We start from the raw sequence: 15646 nt of genomic DNA, 5'->3' as shown, positions 1-15646 counted from the left end.
TGTGAACACAATTGAACAAAAAAGTATGAAAATCAGCAGTAATTACTCATTTGATCTAAAAAAAAAACCTTGAATAACTCATGAAAATGAAGAGAATCTGTTTGTGATTTCAACTGATTACTAACTCTACTTTTTCTTACTGTCACCCTTTTGAAATAGGAGCCAGTAACACAGCAGATACCTTATTTCAAGAAGTGCTGGGTCGCAAGGACAAAGCTGATTCAACGAGAAATGCACTTAATGTTCTTCAGCGCTTTAAATTTCTTTTCAATCTTCCTTTAAATATTGAAAGAAATATCCAGAAGGTATAATACTTTAAAAATAATTTTCTATTTGCTGAAAGTAGCCTTTTGACATTATTCTTTTTCTTGACAAATGTAAATGCTTGGTTTTGTTTTGAAGGGCGATTATGATGTGGTTATTAATGACTACGAAAAAGCCAAGTCCCTCTTCGGAAAGACAGAGGTTCAAGTGTTCAAAAAATGTAAGATATGGGTTCTATTTTTTAATGGTTTTGGGGTTTTTTTTTAACTTAAAGGCTAAAAAACACATAGGAGACCAAAGAGCTTTTTGTGGTTTTGATACAGATTTTCATCCATACAAATTACGGATTTATAGGAGCCAATTACTCTAGGCAATATTTCTGGCAAGTTTTCTGAGTGAAACATATGCTACAAAATGTGAAATCACAGCCAATTTTATTTATTTATTTAGGCTTGGTATTACTAGACATAAAAAAAGATTGCAGCAATTGTAATGTGACTTTGAGTGTCTTTCTCACTATTGTTGGAAAAACTTGAAAGTCTAATTCTCTGGTTTTGTAAAACTGTCATGTGCAATATTTTCATATGTGGCTTGTTATAAAATGATTTATAGTGATTTCCACATTAACTCCACAAGTGATACCCTAGGAAAATAACATAATTTTCAGTTCATGACACTGTTTAAGGACACATTAGATTTATTCCTGTTCCCTATTCCTAGATTATGCTGAAGTTGAAACTAGAATTGAAGCTTTACGAGAACTTCTGTTGGATAAGCTGCTTGAAACCCCGTCAACATTGCATGATCAGAAACGTTATATAAGGTAATCATTTGCCTAGTGCCTTCATCAGACATATGGTGTTAAATGTGTATTTAAATTTTTCCTAAATAGGGTAGTGACTAGTTTTACTATGGTTTAAATACCGATTTTAAAGCTGTGAGTATTTTGAGACTTCGTGATTATATAAATAATGGCAATGGAATTGTACTGGATTGTTTATTGAAGGACTGAAAAACAGTTCTTGAATGAGAGCAACTTAATGAAACATAATTGAGATTCGAATTTAATTTTTTCAATCTTTAAGGCATGTTGAGATTTTGTTGCTTTCTCTAAACCCGACATACTGCAAGCTGTGTTTGAAATGACCACTTTTAGCTTGCATACCTCATAATAGGTTCCTTATTAACTTGTCTTGCACTTCAGTTTGACTTGATGTTGAAATGGAGTAATCCTGAGGCAGATGACAAGGAGGCTACCAGGCTTCCTAGTGTGTCTTGACAATCTTAGTGTTTTTACCAGCTATCCTAAAAGAAGCAGACCAGATGTGATGTGTGGGAGGCATTTGTAAAATTCAGACACCTGCACGAGGTCTTGAGTGTTCTGTGTGTGCACCAGGCCCGGTCGCGCAAGCCCAAGTGCAGTGTTGGTGTCTTAGGTCCCTTTGTGTCGTGTGAGTTTGTGACTGCAGTGACCTGTGTGTATTTATGTAGAGTGCTTCTCATTCTTCTGGATGCTACATAAATATTGCCTATTAATTGGAATTGTTTTTTAAGATTAATAGTTCAGCCTTTTATGTCTGTGATGGCAGCACTCCTTTCCTCTGTGACGCTTGAAAGCTTCAAAGAGCAGCTGCTTAACCTAAGTCTTAGGACCTTTTCTAAAGATTCTTTGAAAAACTCATAGTTATATGTGTGCTTGATTCTGGGGTTTTTTTTTTGTGGATTTGTTTGGAGTTTTTCTGTGGGGTTTTTTTTGGTTGGCTGTGTTTTATTGTTTATTGCTTGAGTTTTTGGGGTTGGTTGTTTTGGTTGGTTGTTTTTAAGGTGTTTTGTTTCCTAGCCCCTTACCTTGAACTATTGAATCTTTAAAAATATCCCAGCCTATGTTAAAGCAGACTGTGTTAATGTAACCAAATATATTCCACATGTAGAAGTATAATAAAGAGGAGCAGGGAGTAGATGAATGTGGAATAATTTAGTTCTAATGAATCAACAGAATCCCAGCCTACAAAATTGTTAAATTAGTTTCACTACTCTAAGTATACATGGGTACATTAGTGTAAATTTTCTGAAGGCAAGATCAGAAGTAAATTTTCTTCAGGGGACTTCAGGAAAAATGAAACTAACAAAATCCAAATTATGAAATAGTTTGCATAAACCATTCTGGTTTTATGAGGGTTTTTTTTACCTTAATCCAATCTTTTTGTATGTCTCTGAAGTTGAAGGTTGACCAAGACCTAAAATACTGTAGTTTTCTCCTTATTTAGATAGTTATATTAATCTAATAATAATTGTATTATCTGTTATTTATATATTTAGTATTTACAATTAGGCTTCTATTCATATTCTCTTCTCATTGTATTAGGGTATTTAGACTTAATTATTTTATACTGTTCAGAAATAGTTTAACATAGCACTTAACAGCCAAGTAGATGTATGTATTTCAAAGAGCAGCGGTAAATTATTTTTTTTTAGTTTAGTGCCTAAGAACAGACTAAAGTCCCCCATAACACTGAAAAGTACTTGAACTCATAATTTATAAATGTCACCCTGTCAAAGTGGTTAGTTGTGTAGTTTTCTCATCAATCCAACCAATCCTACTTTGACAGTTTATTTTTTGTTCAAGTGCTGCAGACATTCGACAAAGAAGACAGAATTCAACACAGTCCTAATTAACATTAGGTATTATTGTAGAAAAACAGCTTTTGTGAGGGAGTGAACATTCCCTGCACTGCTTAAGATAATATATCAGTATAGTTCACCTTAAGGATCTTGACTTTTTTTAATCTGTCCCGAGTTTCATTAATGCAGAGTATAAGAGTGCCTTAAACAGTAGAGCAGCTACCACTTCTTGAAAACACTCTTTTGAAAGTACTGTTGTCAGATTCAGTCTTGAATGCTAGACATGAGACTACATTCCTTTTTTGTTCTCTTCAAAAATCACAACAGCTGGTTTCTAATATTCCTCTCTCCCTAAACACAGACAATGTTTTGCTTCTGTAAATTAGAAGCCACGATTCTTTTTGTTATCTCTCCTCCTCTCTTTTTTTTCAGACTGTGCATGGACAAAGAAACACCAGACCAAAACAAACAAACACAAAGACAGCCCAGGAGCTTGATTTACATATGTTTGTGCATGCATGTGCTAAAATTAATGAGCTGACAGAAACTAATTCCTTCTGTAATTACTTGTTAAGATTACATGATGATACAATCATATACAGTGGGAAGAAAAATACTATATTTTATGTGCTTGAGATGCCATCACTGGTTCCATTCAAATCTGAAGAGCTAAACTGCAACCTTGCAGATAAAGAGTTTGGTTTCCTGCATATTTTACTAGAGACACAACTGGAAATACATATTAATATGATATTGAAGGGTTTTGTTTCTATAAAGTTCTTTTGGTGGAATTTTACCTCACTAATTAAGAAGGGAGAATGCAAAACTTCTGTTTGCAGTGGATGTGAGTGTATCTTAATACTGGTTCTTCAATTTTTAATATTACGTAAAAAAAGAAAAATTTTTTTCTTGGTACATGCTTGGTCTGTTTTAATGAGGCCTTTAGTGTGTCAAGTCAGAACTGTGATATTTGGACTGGATTTTACAGATATCTTTCTGATCTTCATGCACCTGGGGACCCAGCTTGGCAATGCATTGGTGCTCAACATCAATGGATTCTGCAGCTCATGCACAACTGTAAGGAGAGCTATGTTAAAGAACAAAAAGGCAAGAATACATTTTTATTTTACTTTTATATGTATATATGTATATTTGACATTTAGGAATTTGGCATTGCCTTTTATTTAATTCTAGTTTACAGAGGATATTTAATTTTTCCCCATAAATTTAGATAGCTTTTTGCAAAGTTGCATACTGACTTTTTTTTTCTTTATTCTGTTATGGAAACAGAACAGCAGTTGGAGTTTTCTTTTTGCTTAATTTATAACTTTTAAGCTCTTTACATGGGAAAACCATTAAATTTCAATAATTTATCCATGGTTTTCTGTCCTCTTGAAACATTTCTTTGAGGTCATACCAAGTTTGGATTGTTCTCTGAATCTGCTGGCTAAATTTCTTTTTCACAAGATAATCTGTTAGTATATGGATACATGGGACATTGGAGCACAGTGGAATAATGCTTAATTCCTTGACATGCAGTGAATGATATTATGAAGTCCTCTTCTTTCTTTGTGTGCAGTTTCAAAATTCAGATTACACTGAATCTGCACAGACCTGTGAGCTGGGCAAAGGGGATGTTTAGGCAAAGTTATTAAGACCAGTATGAAAACATGGTTACATTCTGTCTTTGACAATGTGGCTCCTCAACATTATCAAGAAAATGCTCAGCAAGAAAAGTGCAGGTATTGCTTGCAGGTGTTGCAGCAACTTAGCTGGAAATTGCCATTGTCTATCACATTAGCCTGTGCATAAAAAGCCTTCCAGCAGGTGGAAGGCTGTTGGCCTGACATGTCTAGTAGTAAAATCTAAAAACTGGATTTTCAAATTAGGAAATAGAAGCAGTGCCTTGTTTCTCAAGAAGTCTTAGAGTTTGCTGCCAGTTCTGAAATGAATAGGCATATTGGAATCTGACATCCCTTGGCTTAGAGGTAACTCCCGTGTTTAGTGTTAGTGCATGCATATCCCAAGCCAGATAAGGTATTTTATTCTGAGAAACCACAAAAGTTTTACTGAGTTGGAGCTGCTATAGAAATGTGCTGTAAATTTTCTGCAGAGGCTTTAACTCTCTGTTGCACAGATTGTGACATCAGGTATGGAGTTCATGGGGTGCATCACTTCTGACAGCAATGTCAGTAAGTTTTAGCTTAAAAGCGTGCACAGACCATCATTGTTCCACTACACAGTGTGAAGTGCTGTGGAACCAACTGGAATGCCACACTGTTTTCCTGGCATCTTGGTTAAAATTCAGAATGTTTCCAAACCTCCCCCATCTTCTTTCTTTGTCAAAAGCCATCATGAGGCACCGCCACCAGCCTCACAACATTAAGTTATCAGGAGCAAAACTCACTTGTGAAAACAGCTGTGGTTAATAATTCTAAGCTTCCTTCTTCTCTCACCTGCAAAATTTTGTATGGCCATTTTCCAGCTTTTTAGCAAGAAAGATAGGGACATGATAATACTTAGTGCTTGAGACATTTTGTTTTAGTAGTCTATATAATTCTGATATGCAGGCTCCAGTGAGTGAGTGGAAAATGTGTCTAAATTCCTAGATTTGTCCTGAAAAATCTCAACATGTTTGGTATTTTTTCTTGCAACAAAGCTGCTTACCTCAGCTTTAATGTCAGAGGGGCCATTATGATACAGCTTTTTTTGACTCATGGAAGACAGAATTTAAATAACTTGAATGCCCAGCAAATGCAAGTATCAATAGTTAATATTTTGTGCATGTAGGAAAGAAACACTAACAGCTCATCAAATTCCAATAGTTTTCTTCCAGCCTTCTATGTGGTTCCACTGATTATAGATTTTTGTACAGATTTTAAAATACTCAAGAATCAATTCTAGCTGATTGAATTTCTCACTTAGTGTCTAATAGGACAAAGGAAAGTTTCTATGCATGTCTTTTACTTTCCATAGATCTTTAATTTTGGCATACACCAGGCGGGAGAAGGAAAAAAAAACCTCAGGATTGCTTTTAACTGCCAAGTAGAACAATGCTGGTTGTGATTGAAGGCAGGGCATGCATTTTCATCTATTTTAATAGTTGTATGCTTTTCAAACGAAGTGTGGAGATGTGCTCAGTTTGGTTATACAAGATGGTGGGATTTAATCAACTTAAACAAGTTAGAAATGTTACCTGTATGTTCATAAATTCATAGGCTCTTTTTAAGATAAAATAATAATACATTTTCAAACATTTAAGTCTTCCATGTAACACATGCTTCAAAAAAAGATTTACTTTTTTGTTTATTGAGCATTTGGAGGAAGAAATGGGTCATAATGAGACTGGTATTCTAATGAAAAGGACATTAAATTTTTTCTAGGTTTCCACTGTTTCTAGCAGATGGTAGACTTCATATTATGAGTGCTGGAACAAGCAGACAGCAATTGTAGTCCCACCTTGAGCATACCAGCTATTTCTGGCTATTCTTACCTTAGTTATTTTGCCAACTGAATCTGTGGCTTCAGACTGATAGAGTCAAAACTTTTCAGCCCAGTAAACTTAAACCTCAGTAGCAGATTGTATCTATTTTTATATTTCTGCAAAATTTTTCACCTTTCAGTGGAGCTTGTGCCAAAGCATTTTGCTGCTATTTTATTAGTTTTGAAAGGAGAACTGTGCTCTTAGTCATTACACATGACTTTTACTGCTTTAAGTAAGTTTGGAATAAGACAAGGTCTCTACTTTTCTTACCTGGATAAGGTTGGGGTTTTTTAAACCATTAGATATTCTGGACAGGATTTTTGCAGATGATTGTCAAACTGTAAATATTCTCAAATAATTTATTTGCTGGCCATAATGTATTCAGGAGGGGAAGGCTAACACTGCAATTATTTGTTAAACAAGCTAAAACACAATCCTAAGCAAATTCTAAGGAGAACTTATTCCAAATTTAGTCACTAGTGTAAGTCTACACGGTATTATATGGGACAAAATTGTTCCAGTTGTCTCCAGACATCTAGAATGCTGAGCCATTAGTCATTACAACTGAAATAATTTCATTTTCTTGTATAGAAATAGCATCATCTCCTATCGTCTTTAAGAGGTTTTGACTTATCCAGGCCAATAGTAAGAACAGTCAGGAAAAATCCCCAATACTGACAAAATAAGTCTAGTTTTCTACATCCTCTCTGAGGTCATAGCGTGGTGCTGTCTGTGATGCAACCAGAAAGGAACCATGGCAAATTTACATAACTCTAATGATCTTGGAGTTCTTTCTCAGATTTTATTTCAGGGGTCAGCAGAAATCCTGTGTCTTTCCAATACTGTCTATTTCCAGTTAATCAAATTTGTGTTAGTATTATTTCCAAAAACTGTAAGGGCATATCCAGCTGTGCTAAGCTTTGTCAAATAATTTGGCATTGTGACTTAAAAAGATGACAACTGACAACAGCAAACTGTTAAATTAAATCTTTCCTTTGATTTTAATAGACATTGATCACAATAGATGCAGTAATCTGATCATTAGTTAACTGGTTGCATTTATTTCAATGGGTACAAGTAGGACTGGGAATTCTCTCACTTCTGTGATGTAATGTGTGAAGTATTTCACAGCAGCATTTTAGAGCATTTTATTTCCCTTGAGGAATAACTCTGTTCCATGTATGTATGTAGTGTTTCCCCTCAGTCCAAACAACCCTGTTGGTTTGCTGATTAGTCTTGCACTGTGTAGATGAATGTTTCATTATATGCTAAGATATGGCTGTTGTTACTCACCCATCATTGCCTTTAGCCTATCTATTTCTTGCTATAGCAGACCTTCCTCATTTATGAGGCAAAAAAAAAAAAAAATGTAGGTATGAGATGTTCATATTACAAGAAACTGCTTGACTCCAAGCCCACATGTTTTAAGGAGTGAGTGAAAGTGCAGCTAAGACAGCAGATCAGAATTTCTCCTGTGCTGAAGTATAGGCAGCCATCACAAAGAGACCAAACAGCATAGCCAAAGGCATAGGATACCTGAATCATAAAGCTCCCATGCTCCTGTCCTTGTATTAAGTAATTTTCCTGCTTCTCTGATGATCAGATTCTTTTGTTAGAGGTGCAGCTGTAGGTGTGGATGCAGCCATGTGCAGTTGGGTGGAGCTCTAGCTCTGCTTACATAGTAGTTCTTGTAAATACATGGATTTATTGCATTAAATAGAAAACTTAAAATGCTATCTGCCTTACTCATGGAATAGGCAGATGTGCTTCTTTATTTTTTTTGAAACTTTTCTTTATGGTTATGAAGTTTTTCTGAAGCATAGATGAATTAGTGTTATCTATCTAGTCTTATCTCACTGTTTTGTCCACTAGGAGGACTTCAAGTAGGTAAAGCCAGACTGCTGCTGTTATTTAGTATGTAGATGTGTTGAAGAGAAAGGAGATACATGAGACAGAAGAAAATAGAAAAAGAGTGTTTTTTCAAGCCATGAATATAAAGCTTACTATAGAAGAGCATATGCTTACCCAAAACAGTATTTTTTTGTTCTCTAGTAAGAAATATTTGAATGGTAAACTGAATTGTGCTGGTATTTTATGCCCTGTATTGGCTAAAGCCTGAATTGCTGCTTTTGACCTTTGATCTTATGATTTGTAGACATCTAGGAACTTTCAGTTCTGGTACCTGGATACTAAGTGGTTTCCTTCAGTTAAGATTTTACATATTTTTAAATTTTAACTAAACTTGGCAAATCCTCTATTATTAAAGCATAATTATAGTTTTTCACTATGGTTTATGCATCCCAGATTTGTTGGAGTGCAGGAAACATGGAGAACATAATGACATAAAATTACATGAAAATAAATGTAAATAAATGAGATTTAGTTTAAAATTTTCCTGAGGCACTGGGCAGATAGCCAAAAGGAGTTAAGCAATAGGACTCTTAATGTGAATATCAGGGATGGAAGCTGTGGAGGTTAAGACTGTTTTCTGTGTGGCCAGTGGTTATTTTCTTAGACTTTAATAGTGGCTTAGTAGGTTTCATGATCCTTTGAACTAAAATGGGTAGGGACTCCCATCCAGTTATTGTCAAACTGGCTGAGAAAGCCTTAATTTCTTAGCAGGTTGTTGCAAACTTTGTCAAGTCTCACTCCTTGAAATTCTTATTAAAACCAGTTTTGCCAGTACCTTTTGCCAGTACTTTTAGGTCACTTTGAGTGACCTAAATCACTCATCTGTGACACGAATCTTTGAGATTTTATGTCATATTATTGCAAATAAGCTACCTGTTAATAGCTAACCTGATTAGAAACTAAAGCTGTAATTGGATACAACTGACATGGTTGTGTGATCTTTCTGTTTCCCTTTGGTTTGCAAATGATATGATACACAACGTGTTAAAGTAACCAATGTGGAGCCACTCTCCAGATAAGAGTACGATAGTACAGTCACTGTGTTTTTTTATTCTTTTAATTATTATAATTATTTTTTCTGTTCTTGTTGCTAAAAAAGGTCTGATTTTTGCAGCACTGAGTATGATGCACAGCTCTCCAGATATTGTAAAAAACTCTGCAGAGTTTTTCTGTGCCAGAGTAACAGCAGCTGTACTTGGTGTGAAAGAGAGAAATGGATGCTTAGACCATGTTGCTCTTTCTTCTGTGCCACACTGAGATTCTATTCACCTTGCAATGAATGATCCATCTTTGTTAGATCAGACAGGCCGGCAAGGCTTGTGTCAAAAGGGCCTTTTCAATTTGTTATCCTAGCAGCTGGTTTTCTTCCATTGCCTTTGCTTACTGTACATCTGGAAGAAGAATTCTTGCAGCTGGGAGCCATTTCATGTCTAAACCACATCCCCTGTCCATAGCAGAAATACCCTTTTTACAGCAGATGTCAAGCAATCCCTTAATAGGTTATTAATAAAAAAAATTAAAAAAAAAAAGAAGAAGAAAAGGTGAAACAGAGAATAAAAATTGATCAGTACAAAAATTAATAGCAGATTCATTTTCCTCTTTTGCTACCTGTATGTGTAAGTTTGCTGTAATTTAGAAATTTTAGTAGAATCCAGCATGTTCAGAAGTTCAGGGGGCATTCTTATTTTATGTAATTCTTTAAATAGTATTAAAGTATTGTAAAGAGGGTAACTCTTTGGATTAAGAAGCAACACAGGTAGCTTAAAATCAAAATTTCAAAAACTATTATGAATGAAGATAGATGGAAATTCTTCACTGGCCAGAATTTTACCTTTGTGTCTGCTCCAGTCTTTAGTACTTTTTCAGGCAATTGAGTTAAAGTGAGTTTTTCCAATAGTACTGATGATCTTAATGTCTGCTGGAGCTAGTAAAATGAAATAATTGTTATTTATGTGCCAAACTTGAATGCTTGGCTCTTGTTTCAGAATTTTTGGGCCTGAAGGGCTGACAATAAGGTATGTCCTTAGACTGTGAAATACTTGGAACACCACTAGAATAAGCCCAGTTACCCTTTTTGTAGTAAACTGAAAAACAGTTTCATTATAAATGCATTTACGGTAATGAAGACTAGCCTCAAGTTTTAAAAAAGCGTTCATTTTTAAATATCCCTCAATTCTATCAGTTTTAATCTTCCATACTCATCTCTTTTCTAGAAAAACAGGGAATTTTCTTCTTGATCACTATAAAATGTAAGGTTAGAAAAAAAGTACTTAAGAAAAAGAATAAAACAGAGTTATTCATCTGCTGAGCAGGTTAATTTTTCAGTAATTTCCCCTGCTCGCCTAATTTCTTGCCTAGACAAATTGAAATTCTCAATGCGGTGTCCTTGAAAGGAATCTTATCCTGGTTGTGTCAGTGCAGGCTCCAGGCACTGTGTGTTTGGTCAACAAGCAACAGTGGGTGGTCAGGCTGTAGCACAGGACAAGGGCCCGCTGTGCACAGGAAAAAATGTTCAAAGGTGTTTAAGGCTGGTGAGGAAGTCTGCCGCCCTTCAGAGAGTCGGGAGGGTATAGATCAGCCTTCCCTCGCTATTGTAGCCTGTGAGAAAATTCACTGTAAGATACATAATGGGTGAGAAACACAGTAGCTGTATTCACCTGGTTGCACATCTTGTAGGGTGTTTTTTGTTTCTTAATTAATCTCGCTCATATACATGATGTATATGTTGTGTGTACATGTACATGTTGTATTTAAGCAAGTCTGTGTAATGACTGACTTTTGACTTAACATGGAAAATCTCACTGAAAAATTAACTTACTAAAGGTTGGTCAATTGTTAACGACTGTTGCTTGTTAACAATTTTCTTCGTCCCTGCAGGCAGTACTGGCACAATACTAATCCCCTGATCACGAGTAGCTTTTGTAAAAATCTTTACTGGAAGTCATGTAATTGATGCACCAGGCTGGCAGAATTGCAGAGTGGCTTAGGCTGGGAGGCGAGAGATGTGTGACCCTGTCAAGAAACCTCTGCCTGCCAGACCTCAGAGCAGGGAAGAAACCCAGGCAGTTGCGGAGCAATGGGTATTGCAGAACAATTTTTACACTCAGTTTGGTAATAGTTTAGGAATATGAAGGTAAAGCAGCTTCTAAAATTTTAAATCATTGACTGGTTTGCATATCATGGAAGAATTTATTTTAGGCAAATTTCATATCAGTTAGCTTTTTAATGGAGGTTGTAACACGCTGCTTGCCAAGAACTTGCAGTTGACAATCCAAGAAATGGGGTCCAGGTTTGTACGTGAGCTATAGGTACTGTGGGAACAGAAGTACCCTGTAGTGTGATAAACCTGCAGTTTGGCTTTTGATTTACAGAAAGCACAGGTGGCTTTTGATTTACAGAAAGTTAGAGAAATAGTATCAAAAAGAATTGTGCTTTTACTGTGTACTTTAGATTCTTATTTTGGTGAGATCTTACTGCACTAGAACAGAAGAAGAGTGAACAAAACCACTGCAATATTTTTTATTTCACAGAGCCTCTGAACGCACACCTTCAAAATACTTGTGACCAAAAAGTTGAAACCCGCTAAAATCCTTTAAGAAATAAAATTAAAGCAGTATTGAGATCCTTCGAACTTTGTATTTGCTCTTCTCATGATTTTGTAGTTGTAAATGTAATAAGGTGTTAATCATACTTTTGTTTTGTCATTACTGTTGGATAGAAGAAGAAAATGTAGTACATTTATTTTTCCTATGTTTCCTGTTTAAATATGCACTTGGTACTGGAGTCACTGACAGATAATGCTCCATGTAGATGCTATATTTTGGACAAAAATACTTTTGTTTCTTGAAAGATGCAGTGTATTTTTTAAAAGTAAAGATCTACTGGGAATATTTTTTTCATGTTTTTTATCCTTCTTAAAACCTATAGCACAGTAAAAAGTTAATTTCTCAAAACCTTAAATTGTTGCTGTCCTGCATTCAGGATCTGGGAATGTAAAAATAGTACACAAATCAAGTACTGAGTGGGCAGTAAATTATTATTTGGTTAGTTTATTTAGGTTTATAAATATTATTGTCTGCAGTCCATACTGCTATTAATTCATTGTATTACATTACACTGCTAAATTTAAGCTGCTGGCTCCAGAGAGGGAATGAGTTGGGATAGAAGAAAAATTGTTTGTTGGTTAACTCTCACTTTTTTTACAAGATTCATACGTTAGTGTGCAGTCTTCAAGCGCTATCTTCTGGTAGGGTGAAAGCAGGATCAGCTTTGCTAATGTAGTCCAGATGTTTATTAGTCCTGAGGGTACATGTGCTGTTGTAGTTCCCTGCTGCTGTGTTAGACTTGCTTGTAAGGCTAGACAACCAATTAAGAAATTAGTTCATGTTAAACTTTCTTTTCCTGGTACGCCAGCAAACTGATGATGCGGTTTTTCTGGTGGAACAAGAGAGTATTCTTTACATGTTTTCTGTTACTGGTGAATATATAAACCAGTTCGGGCTGCGTGAGCTTAGTGCATCAGCAGCAGTACGGCTACCTCGAGCAAGTGGTTTTAATTGAACTTATTCACGTTAAGGTGTTTGGGTAAGTGTGTCTGTTTTTCTTAATTCCGAGGTTTAATTGGCACCGTCATTTTTAGAGACCGTCTGTTTACAAGACATTCCTTATATTAACACGCTGTCTGAAAGCTGAGAACTTCAATTCTATGCAGAGAGATCAGAGAGATTGTTTTGTTGTGGTTTTTGTGAAAATAACATTGCTACACTCTTGCCAGTGTTTTTTCAATAAAATATGTTTTAAATAGCAATGCCTGTGACAATTTTGACTTAGCCTTCTTGACATACTTTTTTTTTTTTTCCAAATAAAATGCAAATGTGTTGAATATCACGTAAAAGCTCCTGAAATCCCAGGAACTATGTGAGACACGTTTTCTCAGGGTCTTGTGCCATTTTCTTTTTATTCTGTGTAGAATTTCTGTAAGATAAAGAATATATATAATCTTTTCTTAATCTGAAGAAGAATTTTTATTTTTATTTTTTTTTACTTCATTCTGTAAGGGGGCTGGATTGTCTTCCTGAATGCCGATTAAAAGCTTTAGTTTTTTTGCTTTCTCACTATTGTGCATTTTTACTTCTTTCAAAAGGAAAAATCATTCCACGAATTCTTGTTCAAACTCACTGTAGATCTTGTGATGACAGTGGATAATATACTTAAATCACAGCAGCAGATTCTATGTTGCTGAAAACTCATCAGTTTTAAAGCTGTCATAAAGATGAGTTGTGTTTAATAAATGGTGTAAGAGTTAAATAGCAAACAGAATCATAGCACAGCCTGATGATGGGAAGGCTGAGTTCACTGACTCAGTTAATACAGTGTGTCAATCACAATTGTGAGTGATGTACCAAATTGGATCTACTTACTTGTGTGTCTTATACTATGAACAGTAAGATGATGAGTGAAAGAACTGACAGTTATTTTGGTAATGATAATGCTTCAGTGAAAGGCCACAGGAAATGTCTTTAAAAACCTTTAAAGAATTGGAAAGAACTTCTTTCAAAATGAACTAAAACCCAATACTGTCACCTATTGGAAGTTTGTGATAAGTTTCACTTTATAGTACTCTTTAAGCCCCAGATGTTGAAGTAAAAGGATTAGGTATATCTTTTCTGCCATGCTGCTCTGACACCAGAATAAATGTGCTTCAAATAGTTTTTGCTTTGTTTTACTCCTGAATCTGAGTATTTCAGTGTTACAGCTGGTGGTCGTCCTCTGTGACCTTCCTGTTATTTTAAGTGAATGTATGTATCAGTGGAAAAGATCAACAGTATAAACTCAAATGCTGGGATTCTCACTACAAAATTCAGCATGAATTACCAAGGGAGGTTTAATCTCAGTATAAGAAAATATTTTTTGAATTGTGAACAATCAATCACTGAAGTAAGCTCCCCGGTGATGCTGTAAAGTTCCCATCACTGGAGGTTTTCGACACTGAACTGGACAGGGTGCTAGATAATCTCATCCAGGCCCCCTTTCCCATGAAAAGTTGGACTAGATGGTCTTTTGAGATCCTTTCCAACCTGGGCTGTTCTATAATTCTGGGAATTTTGATTTAAGTTTATTTGTTACAGCTCAGTTGAGCAATGCTGAAATATTTTTTGATAACTACTTTCAGTGATGTCTCTATAAGGTGAATGCATAAAGCAGCAATTTAGACTTTAAAAAAGTTATTGGCAGTGTCACAGTACATTAAAAAAAAAATCATCGTAGTCCTCCTATTCTTCTTACACGGTTGTTTTTCAAAATGTATGTTAGACTCCAAGTATCCATCTCCATCAGATTAGATCCTCACTTAGATTTGTGAATAGTGACCTACATGTGGACAGGAACTCAAAGTAAAAAATAATTGTTTGATACACTGGAAAATATTTTGTGGGTTTGTAGCTACGTATAAATAAGGACATTTACAAAGGAAATATGCCATTAGTTCATCTAATTGCTGATGGATGGATTCTCTCTACCTGAACTCCTTAGAGGCAAAACAGCTAAGTAATAGGTGAACTCTCTGCCCCTTAACTGCTTCGACTAGACACAAAAGGAAACTTTTGCTGTTGAAAAGTGTATTTAGGACATACACCAGAAAAAAAGCATGGGCAATGTCACTAATGGCATGAATACACATTTATCCATGGCTTTCAAGCAACTAATTGTAGGGCATTAATTATAAACAGAAAGATAGAGAACCAAAGAATGGCATTTTCTCCATGGTACTTGTGGTTTTGGCTTTGCTACAGGAGTCAATGATGGTATTGAATACTATTGATACAGATGAACAAAGAGTCTAAATAAAGCAAGATTAAGAATGTTTTTGTAAGATAACATTTGTGTCACTGAATTAAGTTAGAATTCTACAGGTAGTATGCAGTTTCATGTCAACTGATGTGCAAAATTATTCTAACTTTTGGGTTTTTTCCCCTCTGCCCAGGCAACGCATTGCTCCACAGCCCCATGCTGGACCTGGACAGTGATGTGCGTCCATCGCCGATTGGCCATCTCAGTCAAACTGCTTCACTGAAAAGGGGCAGCAGCTTTCAGTCTGGCCGTGATGATGGTAGGCATCCATTCTATTTGAAAAAAAAAGCTGCAGCCTCCACTCTTCACTGTGTGGCATAGTTAAAAAGCTCAAATGAAAACCCACACTCTGTGATTTTGTTTTGGATAGTTACAAAATACAGTTCTTTCTTCTTGCACATCTCTGTTGCTTACTAAAGAAGTCCTCCATGTTTTCTGCAAGCAAAGAGCAGTTCATAAAATTCAAGTTCAAAATTTGCTTCCTAAAGTAGTGCAAGTCTTTTTCTCTACAAAACC

At 35.6% G+C, this 15646-nt stretch overlaps 1 protein-coding gene across 1 annotated transcript in view; it reads left to right on the top strand.

The window, feature by feature from the left end:
* EXOC2 (exocyst complex component 2) overlaps positions 1-15646 on the top strand; it is a 125489-nt gene that overhangs the window by 49373 nt on the left and 60470 nt on the right. The window contains exons 8-12 of the mRNA XM_015618996.2: positions 160-305; positions 403-484; positions 985-1087; positions 3875-3993; positions 15264-15389. Coding sequence (XP_015474482.1) covers positions 160-305; positions 403-484; positions 985-1087; positions 3875-3993; positions 15264-15389 — 576 coding nt within the window. The remainder of the gene's footprint in view (positions 1-159; positions 306-402; positions 485-984; positions 1088-3874; positions 3994-15263; positions 15390-15646) is intronic.

Source organism: Parus major, chromosome 2, assembly GCF_001522545.3.
Source record: "Parus major isolate Abel chromosome 2, Parus_major1.1, whole genome shotgun sequence".
In the NCBI taxonomy this organism is placed as follows: Eukaryota; Metazoa; Chordata; class Aves; order Passeriformes; family Paridae; genus Parus; species Parus major.
This window is presented reverse-complemented; position numbering and strand designations above follow the sequence as displayed.